Source organism: Etheostoma spectabile, chromosome 23 (genome assembly GCF_008692095.1).
Source record: "Etheostoma spectabile isolate EspeVRDwgs_2016 chromosome 23, UIUC_Espe_1.0, whole genome shotgun sequence".
Lineage (NCBI taxonomy): Eukaryota > Metazoa > Chordata > Actinopteri > Perciformes > Percidae > Etheostoma > Etheostoma spectabile.
This window is the reverse complement of record NC_045755.1, coordinates 15,255,103-15,269,692: the sequence shown is the minus strand read 5'-3', so window position 1 is coordinate 15,269,692 and position 14,590 is coordinate 15,255,103. Positions and strand designations below refer to the sequence as shown.

The 14,590-nt window shown below is 40.9% G+C and overlaps 1 protein-coding gene across 1 annotated transcript in view; it reads right to left on the bottom strand.

The window, feature by feature from the left end:
- Positions 1-11,677, bottom strand: part of gnai1 (guanine nucleotide binding protein (G protein), alpha inhibiting activity polypeptide 1) — a 17,998-nt gene extending 6,321 nt beyond the window's left edge. The window contains exons 1-4 of the mRNA XM_032505535.1: positions 11,210-11,677; positions 3,765-3,807; positions 2,234-2,375; positions 1,638-1,795 (exon numbers count right to left, since the gene is read on the bottom strand). Of these exons, the coding sequence (XP_032361426.1) occupies positions 1,638-1,795; positions 2,234-2,375; positions 3,765-3,807; positions 11,210-11,327 (461 nt within the window). The 5' untranslated portion in view covers positions 11,328-11,677. The remainder of the gene's footprint in view (positions 1-1,637; positions 1,796-2,233; positions 2,376-3,764; positions 3,808-11,209) is intronic.
- Between the last annotated feature and the right edge of the window lie 2,913 nt (positions 11,678-14,590).

The following is a 14,590-nucleotide window of genomic DNA, read 5'->3' as shown; positions in this document are numbered from 1 at the left end:
GGGGTGGATCTGTGTGAATTATTAATTGTTTCAGATCTCTATCAATGCGTTCTGATCAAATGTTACAGCGCCTTGTTTTAATTTTTCCTGACTAATTCGCTGGACTGGAGTCTTTGTGTTGCAGGTTTAATATTTCTTGGCATTGTATGGGCACATATGCTGTACTCAGGAAGTTACACATAAACATTCAGACATGTTCACACACTTGTTGAACACAAGCAAACACCTCAAGGTTAGTGCTGATTAATTACAATGGGGAAAAAAGAGATTAGTGACCTCAAGTTGATAGCAGACAAATACAAGTAATCTCGCCTTCTCGCAAACAAGCTTTTTTGTTTGTTTTCCAAAGTATTAAGCAAAGTAAAAAAAACGCACAGGTTTAGCAATGGTGTTTTCCTATTCATGAAAAGGCCCTGGACAGCAGGATTAGAGGAACCAATTAGAAAAAGGCTAACAACCTCAGCTCCCTCTGGTCCATGACGTAACTGCTGACGGTTACAAAACTGCAGCAAAACGAGGCAACTGGCTTTTCTCCAAACAAACACAGGAGCTGCCATGTGATGATATCACTTGTTTCAATGCCGAGGGCTCTAGCACAATATCGGTATAGACAAAATATTCAGACTGGTCAAGGAAACAAAGAGAAGATTTCCCCTGTATTGGTGTGATCACTTCTTATTTGTAAGCATGTGACAAATTTTCCTGTGCTTAGGCATAAGGTCAAAGATTACATTGTCTTTCCAGCCAGGCTTGGTAAATATTGACAGTGTAAAAGTCCAGGCAGAAGCAGGGTGCTGTAGGTTTCTGCTCTTGGGGCTTTTTGTTGAAAACCGGGACAACTTGTGTTTGGCAAATTGAGGCAGCTTCTGTGTTTGCAGTGGAATGGCAGTAACCTGGTCATCTGATGTGACTGTCACTAAAAGTCTAGGCCTGTTACCTAGGTTGTTAATAACATGGCTGCCTCCAGCAACAGCGCAAATACGTTGAGAAAAAGGCTTGCACACGGTCTTCTAAAGTGTGGAAATATTTTATTCTTAATGCCAACAACAATATGGTCGTCTGTACACTTTGTAACATGATCCCTGAGTCGAGATAACAGCAGCAAAACACTAAGTTGTGCTCACCTACGCCTCTCCAGCTTCTCCCGTAGCTCACCCATATACAGCGAGGGGAAAAAAGTATTTGATCCCTTGCTGATTTAAACAATTTTAGAAAATAGAGAGACATTTGTTTTGTGTAAATTGTTAATAATTGAGCAATGGGGAAACAATCGCTACTTGAAAAATGAATCGTTAGATTAGTCAAGTAATCGGAAAAATAAATCGTAGATTAAATTGTTTTTTTGTCATTTCCCTTTTTTTGTTGTCTGCCGCATTCAAACTCCGCCACATTCTGGAAGTGTTCTTTTAACAGCACATACAATAAAAAGGGGAGTTCATATATATCTGACTGCTTGAATTTGTTGATGAAAACCATGTGTAGCAATAAATATTAATGAGGAGGTGACGCATCGGGATATCAAATCAATTCTAATCATTGACGGGATAATTGTGAGAACAGTGAAGATTCACACCCCCAGTGTGTGTGTGTGTGTGTGTGTGTGTGTGTCTGTGTGTGTCTGTGTGTGTGTCTCTCACTATGCTGCCGAGTCATTGAGCTGATATTCGCGGGAGCGGCTGAAGCAAGCTTGGACACCTCCGTCCTTCCACAGCCGCTTAATGACACCGGCTAGCTCTCCTGTCATGAAGCCTTCCTCTGCTGAGCCTGCCAGCACAAACAGCTGCCGTGCATCGTCCTAGAGGAGGAGAGGAGTCGCGTTAAAGTCAATATCATAAACACACCATCAAAAGTCATTAGACCACCATTATCATTAACATTAATCTTCCGCCAAGCTGAAAGGCCAGTCACAGGGTCAATTTCAGGACCATTTTTAGAGACAGCTGCGGCTCAAACAGCCAAGACAATATGTTGTCCTATTTCTTTGGCTTTTCTTGGGACATTTCTCACTCTAGAAGTTCAAAAACATTACTAGACCAAATTTGACTTGACTTAAAATATAACTTAAATGACTTCAAGACAACCTGAAAAGACCTCTGACTACATTCAAAGACTCTTTTGCCAGGAGCGATTCAATGTTAGTCCCCGCTCATTTTCCAATCCCATTAACTCACTGCAGGTTTCTCCTCTGAACCCACCAAATTACACTCCTCCCTCTCAGCCCTCAGTCACTCACAGCTCTTGTGGCATCGCCAAAGTCGATCTTGAGGCGCCCCATGGCTCTGATGATGGCGATGATGGACTGGATAGTGTTGCTGTAGACCACAGCCTTGTACTGCTTACATTCCTCTTCTGAGTAGCCAGCCTCGTGGATGATCCTGAAGAACGGAGGGGGAAAAACTTGGTAAGCAGTTGAGCCATTCTGCAGCACTCCAAAAACTTGCCGTTTGCAGCAACAAACATTAACCAAATTGTCCCAAATGCCACCATCATAGACCGAAAGCCGGTACAAATTTTTTTCAGCTTTCAAGAGAAAAAGGACTTCTCCATTTTCTCCTCAGCTCTCTGACTTCCTGTGCCCATTGTAACGTCCACAGAAATATTGTCAGGCCACAATGTGCCTAAACTACATGCACCTAAGGGAAAAGCAGCATTTTCTACAGTTGCATTATTGTTAGTTACTCTGAGTAAAAGCCTAAGCTGAAAACTACACTATAATGTAAATGTATTATCTTGCAATTCAATGTTCATTTTACTTTTTACTGTTTGACCTAATTTCTACATAGAGACTGGATTAATAATTAGTAGTCTGGAAACAAAAAGAACGGATTAAAGGATGAGGCTGGCCTTATTCTATATTTTTTTCATTGTCAATACATGTAAAAATGGGAATGGAAGACAAAGAATGTTGGTTGTGTTTGCTAAAAAAAATATTTAAATCGATTAATTCCTTAAAAAATAGCTGCAAATTCATTTTTTATCCATCAACTCATTGATTGCTTGAATTGTGTCAGCTCTACTTGTTAGTAAGATCAATTAATTGTTGCTTTGGTCTTTCCATAGGATTTGGCGACAATAAGAAAAATACATAACATTACTAGACTTACCCTAACAATACTAGAAAAAAGGGCATGAAGTAACTTTAAACAGCTAACTGTAAATGTAATCTGTCGGATGCATCGTTCTAAAATAAGTACAAATAATTTAAGTAAATCGGACAGATACTGTACCATATCTCTGTCAGCATACTGGTATTCTGGTGAATTTAATATGTAAAGTAAAATAACATTTATACAGGAACACCCATCCTGCACATCCTTCACAGGTAAAGAAACAATAGAAAAAGCAATATTGCAGCTTATTAACGGCTTACAAATGTAAAAATAAAGTGCATTTAACATGTGTATGTCTGCTGAGTGTATCCATGAGGGTGCTTATGATAATGTAATTTAAATGTAGGCCGCACGCAGCATGTGGATGATGTATAGGCAGAGTTTATACTAATGTATTCTGTTGGCCTGCTGTCATGATCAATTGTCCACGGTACCTGTTTGCAGTGGGATTCACACAGCATAATATACCCATAGAGATGCTAGAAAAGCATGATTGGGGTTTGACACTGTTTGTGTTGTGGAAAATGAATACTCTCTCTGTGCCATTATGCATAGCTGATGAAAGAAGTCATTGGTGCTACAGTGGAAGAAAGGTTTGTTTTGATTGTTCAGTGTGCAAAACGATCAGATGCAACAGAAGCAAAATGAACTCACTTCATCTGCTTGACAATTGTACTTTTCCCTGATTCCCCAGCACCTGGAAAACACAAAGAAAAAGAGGTTTACTAGAGTGTGTAAACATTTCAAAAGGTTAATGTTCCCTGTAGCGAGACAAGTGTTTTTTCTGATCAGTTTTTAACCTTTATGTCACCCAGCTCACTTCCTTTATCTGCAAGTTTCCAACAAAAACACTTACAATGTTTTTATACAATGATCTAATGTGGCCACACGGCATGACAAGGACCCACAAATATGAAACTGAGCATAACCACCTCAACCAAAAGAGAACTGAGAAACAAGAATGTGTGTGTGTGTGTGTGTGTGTGTGTGTGTGTGTGTGTGTGTGTGTGTGTGTGTGTGTGTGTGGGGTGTGTGTGTGTGTGTGTGTGTGTGTGTGTGTCATGACTGTTAATATTAAAAGGGACAGAGCATCCGGTTTGGCAAAGGGCTGCAAATGAGGAAGTGCCTTAAACCTGCGTTCTATCTGAATTCCAGCAGGGGGCGAGATGTGTGGTCGCAAAAGGAGGTTGGTTTCTGTAGAAGTCTGTGAGAAAGTGACCCACTTCTCACTTGATTTATTACCTCAGTAAAACATTTTATCGTCTCAATTGCTAGTTTTAAGTCTTCTGGAATACAGAATCACGTTCATTTATTGAATTATGGTCTTGTTGATTTTGAAACCGGCAATAAAACGGGGCGTTTAGGGCAAAGTGTGTAACATAACGTGGAGAGTAAGCAGCTCCTCCCTCTCGTCTAAAATTGTCACAACCGCACCCAGGATGGCTGCACCCGTAACGGCAAACTCAACAACTCATCATAGATCTCCAAAAACCAATGGGTGACGTCACACATGCTCTGTCCATTTATATTATATACAGTCTATGGTGTGTGTGTGTGTGTGTGTGTGTGTGTGTGTGTGTGTGTGTGTGTGTGTGTGTGTGTGTGTGTAACTTGAGGTTGTACATGGCTCAAAGGTGCTCTAAGCGATGTCCCGTGTTTTACACTACATTTGTTGTTATATGCAGCAAACAACTCCTTCCTATTCGCGTCCCCTGAACACACGTTAAAAAACCACGGCCTCTGTAGACAGAGGGTCTACAAACGGCAACAAATACAAACTGTGCCCACCTGCACCACGAAGCATACACAAACAGTGTTCCAGCGTTCCAGCCAATAACCGACGAGAAGGATTTGGGGGTGGGGGTTTGGGGGTTTTAGTGCGTGGAAGCCCAGAAGGGAGGGGGAGGGGACGGCATGAGGAAGAGGGAGGGGCAAGCACCTTTAAGCTAAAAGAAGTCTTTAAACCTCTGGTTCGGCCTCTGCTCCAGTTCCTGTCCAATATACTGATCAGTGAATGGCAACGAGCTCGGACAGATGGCTTGTCTTGGGATAAAGATTGCTTGTTTAGTGTTACTGAATCTGGCATCAGTGTGTTTGGAATTTTATCAGCAAAAAAAGCTGCTCTAAGGCTCTTGGCCTTAACGTGGCTCCCAACCACCAATAAAACAGATTATTATTAACAGTGCTGTGAAGTGCCGAAACACATGCTGTCCCGGTGACTAATTACATTGACGTGTTGTAGTTGACCGATGAGATGCTCCGATGATGAAAAGAGCTGTCGGGTGGATAGGGAAAGCATACTATTGTCGCTCCTTTTGCTTTGCGGATCTCTCAAACGCCACGGTGCCATGACAACTGCTCTCGTTGTATCCGGGACATCTCGTGTGTGAGGCCACAGTCACCTGAGTAGGCTTTGTGGTTGTGAGCGAACGTGTGTGTGTCATGTTGGCTTCCACTGGGACCATTATGTATTATGCATGTGCTGCTCTTTTTCCTCTACTGTAACCAGTCACTTGGAAGTGACCTTTTATTAAAAATGTTTTCTTTTACAAATCAAAGCCATCTATGATGTTGTCGTAAACCACATTCGATAGACTCTTGTCATCTAAAGGGTAGTAGCGTAAACTACATAAGATCTACTAATGTGCACTCAATATCCTCATATTACAGGAGTGGAGACTCATGTAGGGAGGTTATAGCGAGCCAATTGGCCAGTTGTTACTGACGTAACGCTTCTCTGTCACTAGGGAAGGATTTTTAAACCACTTGAGAGCGGCTATCCCCTGAGTAAACACCCCCAGCTCCGCTCTCAGATCTAGAAACAAAATAAGAGGAAGTGGAATCATATCATGAAGTCTACCACTATCTGTTACCTCGTGATACTGTCAGCAGAGACAAGATGGGTAGCTCTTGCAAAATAAATCATCTGCCTAATCTAGTTCCACTTTCCTTGAGGAACCCCACCCACCCCCTCCCGCTTTTTGACATTTCTGACACATGCCATTAGCAGTTGAATCTGCTTCACGCTGTAAGTTATTTATGATTTACTTTTAACACAAAATGAAACTATAAATATGCATGCTTCCTGTTACAGTGTGCACGCTGTCTGTCTGCATTCCTACAAACTTTGCCTCAGCAGTAACTTCATGCTGATAGCACAGTCCTGGCACTTCACCTTCAGGATAATTGGATGTGTTTCACTGGGGAACACATTATTTTAATTACGTGCCACCACCCGGGTGCCGGAGAGCCCTGGAGGTTGGGTGATAGTACCGTAGCAGCTCCCTGTGCTCCGAGGCCAGCCCTGGCTGTGTGAATCCCAGGGGGACACACACAAAGACGGCAGATACGGTGCTCACGGCTGGCTGCTGAGCTGGCACAGTTGCACCCCTCAGCCAGCCCAAAAGCCATTTTCACAATGACACAGACACTTCACATACCGGCGCAGTGCCTCTCAATGGGGGACGGATGAAAATCCACTAAAGGCAGACTATGACCACAGCACACACTAAAGTTCAAAGTAATAGTTATGAAGGCAACTTTTGTTAGCTGTAGTTCACCTCCTAGGCCACAACTACGGTAAATTAATTACCGGTCATTTACTGTATCTAGCAAAGATGCCAATTATGAGAAATGAATCAACAGATCACTCAATAACGGAAAAAAAATGTATTGAACCTTCAACCTTACTCACCTCAGTGAAATTGTTATGTTGATAATTTTCCACACGAAAAGTAAAAGAAAAATTTCCTATTCATCATCATTTTCACTGAACTGGAGAGGAATTTCCCTCAAATCTAAGAAGATGTTCCAACTTTAAAAGGAGTGCTAATTTTGATGCCTTTTCCACGAACTGCTGCTTAAGTTCAGTGGAATAGGATCAAGAGGTTATGTCACATTGGGTGAGAAGCACTTGGATGTTTCAATCATCACCATGCATCCCAACAATTAAATAAACAATGTGTGAGGAACCATTGTCGGAATCTACTGTAAATGTAAAAAATGTGTCAGAGAAATCTGCCATTACTGTTCATAGTGCAGACCCCTAATGGAAAGACCAGGTGACAGAAATAGAAACCAGCAGCATAACTGCTATGGTAATAAGCCTGCCTATGACATACGTTCCAATGGTCAAAATTGGATGAATACCATACATGCAATGTCTCAGTCTTCAGTACAATCAATGAGACGTGACCTCCGTGCTTATGTAAGTGACTTTGGCCTCTCTACACCGGTGATGTCATTAGGGTGTGAATCTTGTTAAAGCGTCTCGGCAGGAATACAAAAACACAGAGTCGTCCGGATTTTGACTCACACACACAAAGACCTTTAAAGGGTTACATGTGCACCACAGGCCTGACCTATCGGTCCTCATGCAGAGTCATGTTACACAGCCACTGCTTTGATACACCCACCACAAAACCACTACAGACTCAAAACCACTGGAGCAGCTGGTTTCTGTTTGTAGCGATTCAAACTATTTTAGGAAAATCCAAGCTAACCCTTCCAGTCAAAATGCAGGGTTTTTTTCTTCTTCTTCTTTCACAGAGAACAGAACCGTTTCTATCTAACAACTGCAAACATTTTTTCCTTGGAACTCCCTTCTGGTTGATGTTTGCAAGGCAGTGAGGATGAGGTTTTGGTATAATAATGGCAGATGTGATTTAATGGCTTCCATGCTTGGCCGCTGCTAATTCTCTTGGCAAATTAGCAATACGTGCTTGCGCGCCAACCAAAATTAAAGTTAGCAAAAAGTTCTCTTTTTCAGGCTCCAAATGCATGGCATGAAGATACATATTTGTGGGTCCGGAGGTTTACGGAGGCCAGGCAGGCAGCCCAACACGTCCACTTTTAGGTGAACAGTCCCAGGACTTGAGGTGGTCTTGGCACAATGTGCTAACTACATTAGTGATGCCACATTAGCAGCATGAGCCCAACACCCCCCACCCACTCTGTTTTTAACTCTAATACCATCATACACATCCCTCTTCCTCTTTTACTTTTTTGTCCCATTATGACTTACTGTTCCTCTCATTAACTATTCAATTCCTCTTTTTTTTCCTGCCCCTCTCCGTCTGGGGGGGATTTAAGTATGAGTCACTCATTAAGGATTCCAGGAGCCTCTGAGCAGTGCTACCCGGGGAAATGACCAAAGGGATTGAGCTGTCAGCAAGCAGATCAATAGCTTGTTTCTCACACACACACACACACACACACACACACACACACACACACACACACACACACACACACACACACACACACACACACACACACACACATCTAATGGAATGCAACCAATTTAGCTACTTTGATTGCCCATGTTTATTGTGAGGGGCTCCCCCCCCCCCCGCCTATAAGATGAGTAACACAGCCATGCTGCACTGCATGTTTGGCAATGCTGGTAACATAATTAAAAAAAAAAAAGAAATATGGCAAGATTTAAGAGAGAACAATGACAAATGTTAGACAAAGGCTAAGGATTATTAATAAGAATCTTCCCACAGTTGCACGACAGCTTTAGAAAGAGCAATTAGGCTGAGGAGATTGTAATCTATTTTAGCATGTAGATATGAATAGTAGGATAATTGGGTCCTGGAGATGATGGAAATAAAATGAGAGCCAGAAATATGTTCAGTTTTTAGGGGGAAAAAAAAAGGTCCACAATGCCTCGCTCTACAAAGACACCTGAGCCTGCCAGCTAGTTTGGATTTGATGGTGTGAACACACTGACTCACAAAGATTCAAATCCTTTTCATGCAAATTGGAGGTTTTTACATCAGCGTAATGATTTCATGTCAGTGACAGGGAGCGCACATAAGCCTGTGATTAACAGCACAGCGCAGGGGAACCAGGTGGTGACAACATAAACCCGCTACTCCCCAAATCATCAGGAGGTTTGCTGTGTATACAAATACCGAGACATTTGGTAGGGGTCACATCCACGTGATACACTAAAAAAACATTGATTTTTTTCAAGCAGCTTGCAAACATACCTCTACAACCCTGCCAACTTTTTACTACCATGCCACATGTTATGCTGACTTTTTCCATCTATGTTGACAGGGTGTGTTTAGAGATCAGCATACTCCAGAATTGCAAAACAACTCCAAAACAGTATATTTTCAGGGACTGTAAATGCACGAGGTAAACAACTAAAACTCCTAACTCAGGCGCCCCTGTCTCTCTGCAGCAAGGCTTTTTCATTTTTAATGCTTAAGAAGAAGTGTTCTCATTTTTGCAGTGTCTCTTTTCCTTTCTCCTGGGTGTCCCAGCCTGTGTGTCACTTCAGGCCGTAACCTGAAGAAGGCTGCCACGCTGAATGGATCAAACACAAATGGTAGGGAACGGTGCCAAGGCAGCCACGCGCAGGGCCATACAACCTGGCACACAACTGTCATGGCCACAATACTACCGAAAACAGAGAGTGGTTAAACTAATGCCACGTGGTTTGTGTCAAAGCAATGGGTGATGAAAACTCATATTTCACCTAACAGCAGCATAGCAAAAACTTGACCGAACTTGTTCGCTTCAATCAGCAAGTCCCATCTGGCCTCCAAGCACCAGAGGAATGTGGTCTACCTTTAGCAAGAAAATATGTACATCCTCTTTCAAACAGTGTGTTATATTATACATAAATATGGCGTACATAAGATAAGATTATGTCTTTCAATGCGTGGATGCTATGTACACTAATGAGAATGGTGTATAAAAAAAAAAAAAAAAAAGTGTTAACTTATGCAAAGAACATGACATGTTTATCTTGCTTTGGCTCACAAATCTGTTTCAAAATCTTATTCTGTGCTTGCTGTCAGGTGTTACTTTGCCTGATACTGGTATTGGCTTCAGACATGGTGTCCTGGTAACCCACATACCATGTGTGTGCATGTCAACATTTCCCAAAGCTAGCCACGTAAGGCTTGGCGGAAAGGGTTTTCACCTACAGTCTCTATTTATAACAATAACAGTGTTTCCCAACATGTAAGAAATGCCATTAAATAACACATAGCTGCTTTCTAAATACAAGCAGTTCACATAGTTGTGCATGCAGGGTTGTCAAAAGAGACAATGACGTGACAAACCACATGTAGCCTAATGAATGCAAGAAATCACAATAATTAAAAAAAAGGTATAAAAGACTTATGTGCCATTCGTAATACATTCTTGTAAAGGATATCAATTTATCAAAAATGATAGCCCATCTCATACATCGTTTAAAAAAAGGGTTTGATACACAAAAGTCAGTGAAAATTGGCCGCTGCTGAGAGCAATGCATGGGTCATGAGGCAACTATATCTACATCAGGTCATACAACTGCTTGGTTTTTGTTGGCCAATGGAACTTTGGTTTAAATGGCCGTTGTGCCAACCTCATGTTTTATAAGGCTTCTTCCTAAAGGGCACTTCATTATTGTAATTTCCTGCGTTTGTTACGCAAGGTGTAGCCTACATATCAAACACAAGGAAACTGTAGATAACACTACAAGAGGGAAAGAAATCCCTTCAGCCCCTCATTAGGCTCAACTTTGAGTGAGAAAACAGGGATTGGACCCAAAGTTTTCAGTCACATTCAGTCAGGCCTGGGCCCCTCATGAGCCATAGGCCTATTTCCAGTGCATTGTCCTGGACTAGACGAGAGGAAATGTGCCATTGTTGAACGGGTTACAATACAAATGGTCTAACGTTACATATGTGGCTGAATGGATCTAATGCCAACAGCAGGGCAAAGGGAAAGAAACCAAACTTGTCATGTATGTAATTCTGACTTAAAAATGTGACTAAAACGGATTAAAACGCGAATTAAAACACAAATAGACGGTATGTTGATAGTTTGGCTTGTAACGTTTTGCAAATGTTGAATTTAGCGACTAGACAGTTGACGGTGAACTACCAGGGAGGGAAGTGAGGTTGTGCTTGAAATGTCGAATTGAAACTCCGTAACACTTCACAACTGACACCACGTAAAACTGACATTTAACGAGAAAATTACCGAAGACTAATGTGTTTTTTTGTGGCAGGGTGGCGTTCCCCACTGTGTACTCTAGCTAACAACTGCGAAGTTCGACTGAGTCCCCCCCCCATCTTCTTCTCCTTTCTTACCGAGCAGCAGCAGCTTCACCTCCCGGGCTGCCTTCTCTCCGTCGTCCCGCAGGTTCCTGTCGATCATTTTACTGCGCTCCACCGCCGCCTTGTCCTCTGTGCTCAGTGTGCAACCCATCCTCGGCTGTGTCCTTCAGACCCAGATGGTGTAAAAAAAAATATCTAAAACACCATATATATCCACATTAAATGGTTAAAACTGCCTTCACCCCGCACACGCCCTTTTTTAAATGATGGCAATCGATCTGTTCGGAGGGGAGAAAGGGGAAGCGATTCGACTTTTCAAAAATTGAGTGGCGTTTTTTCCGCCCGCTGGAATATTGTCGTGTTAAAAATCCTCCTTGAATCCGAGAGAAAGATACTTATGTAGTTAAAACAATTCCTCGGTGTTGTCTCTTCCACCCGTTCGCCTCTAGTCGTTGCGGCGGCGAGTGCCAGTATTGTACAGAGCTTCGACTGGAGGGAGCTGCCCTCCGCTGTCTCTGTGTGTTGCGAAAACCGCAACGGCAACCACACTTCCGGTCTGACTCTTCACAATAAAAGGTGTAATTTCCACAAAATACAAAAAAACATTTACATGAACATTCTTTGCAATATTGTCCGTGGTGAAAAAGTTATATACTATATCATACTCAGCTAAATACCAATTTCTTCTCTAAAACCCAGAAAATGTTGTATTTAGACATGCATACAGTATATACAGTATATATACAGTATATATATATGCATACACACATACATACATACATACATATCAATACCCTTGCAGATCTGTAGTTTTAGACCATGATGGATGGATGGATGGGTGGATAGATTGTCCATTATTTAAAGTTAATTATAAATAGGATTTTTGTTTTTAAAAAACCAAAATGACTTAAATAGTGCCACATCAGAATCAGAATCAGAATCAGAAATACTTTATTGATCCCTGAAGGGAAACTCTGTGTTGTAGTTGCACAATATTATAAATAGAGTAGAAATACAAGAAATAAAGAAATGTAAGGAATTGGATACGTACGGTATTTACATAAAGGAATGTTATTATACATTATTTACATAATTCACATAATTAAGGATTTGGAATGGTGAAAAGTTAAATAATAATAATAATAATAATAATTGTGGTATTTGAGATTGCACACATGTCAGGCCAGTGTTATTGCACATGCCTAGTATAACGTTGCTGTAATGTCACTGGTTTGATTCTGGCAGGACCTATGTTGCATGCCATTCTCCTTTTCTCTCTCCTTTCATTTTCTGTCAGCTAGCTGTTGTTGCCTGACACGTAAAGGTGTTTGACAGTGTTGGGCAAAATACCCGAAAAGTATTTGCAGAATGAATTGTGACAAAAATGTACAGGGTTTATGCTATTTTCCCAATGTATTTAAAAAAAATCCTTTCCTATGCCTTCTTCTCATTACCATTCATTATCAAAGACAAAGGAACATTGCATTGTATACATTTTTCTTATAATGTCCAACATGAAAAGTGTAGCTGACTTAAACAGCCTTTCATAATCATTAAAAAATGTTTGACTCCTAAAGTGCAGGCCTGGATAGGTGTAATAGCCTACATAATGCATACATACATACATGCATTATATGTAAGATATTTAAAATCAAGGATGAATTGTTAACAGGGCTTTCAATGGATGAACCCAAACCCAAAACGTATTACTTTGACGCCTTTATTTTGGAAGTAAACCGGAACGCATGTCACACCTGCGCACCAATAGCTTTACTCACTAGTAGGCTGACCATATCAATTTCACTTTATTGTCTTCAGCATGTGTCTTGTATTTTGATATACAATAAGGATAACACATGTTTACCTAGTTAACAGCAAAAAAATAGGTTTGTCTTAAAATTTTGAAGAGATAGCCTGTATTAAAATAGGCTGCGCTATATGTATTTTCTGTAGGCCTATGACACACATAGGCTCATATTAACACTTCTCTGATCATATTACTGTAGGCTACTTGTTTAGCCTATTCTGTACCTATGTAACCTACATTTCAAGCATGTATTTTTCCCATGAGCACCAAACGACTAACTGTGGCAGTGTTATGTCTACTATTCAGCTGGACATATCCGTTGTTTGTGGTTTAAATAATTCAGCATGTCGGACAAAGTCAAGTGTAAGTCTTCAAAGTCAACAGTCAGTCTAATGGTTGGTGTGGTTCTCTTTGAAATCTTCCACTCACATCCCCTCAGTATAAACAACCCTGTCTTTCCATGCAATTTTCATTTTGAACGTGTTTTTTTTTTTGTGATTAAGCCTACATGCAAATTTGTGGTGATGACCTTTCCGTTCTAATTCTATGCTGGCTGGAGGTTTCCCTCTTTGTCATCCGCTCTCCAGGTTTGAGATAACAACAGCCAGAGGGTGTAGCCTATCACTCAGGCAAAAAAAGGTTATGCCATTTTATCTAACCCAGAATTTTCCACAAACATGGAGTGCATTCATGTTCTTTGAAAAGGACATTGTTGGAAGATGAATGCCTACATTGTAAGTTTTACTGAGTTTGCTTTCATCTGTAAATTGTATATACATTTTTTTGTAACACTATAAGTGCAAATGTAGGCCTGTAGATGACATAACATTTCAATATTTCAGCATGTGGTTATGTGCTGAACAAGTAGGTATACTGTTAATTTATTCAATCATATGAATAAATAAAGCATTTAAAAGATTGCATACTGTCTTTTAGTACAAATAAGAAAACTGGTGTGTTGAACACATTTAACCTGTAGGAGCAGAGATCCAGGAACTAGTTTAATTTGGCAACACACAACTTATTAAACTTATTTTAAACAAACTAAATATTTATATAAAAACACTCTTAAACCCCAAATTAATCATTAGAATTGGAGGCATTTTTTTTCTGTTTCAATGAAGGTGGTCGAAATTACAGTTAGTTTTAGATGGGTGTCAAACAAAAGCAAATAACAGACAGATAAATGTCATTATTATGTGTTTTTAATGAAGACATTACAGCTGCTGGCAGAGAAACTAAAAGACCTGATAGCTTCAGTCTATGACCACACAAACTGAAATCTAGTCCAAATGTTGAAGTTGTACTTGCAAGATCAACAATAAAGTCAGTCAGGTGAGATTGAAACTGTTTTTACAAGACTGTTTGTTTGAACAGACAGAGACAGGTCTTTGGCAGAGAGACTCAAGTGGGATGACCCACATGCACAGGCCTGTGTAAACGTGCAGCGAGGCAATGGTGGTGCTGCCCTCCAGAGGTGGTAACATGTCACCTCACAGTGCTCTATAGCAATAACTAGGGGCTGGGACTATAGCTCCTTTCATCAAACCCAAGGATACTTTACAGAATTACAGTGGCTATGCTAAGGGAGGTTGTAGGCTGTGGTG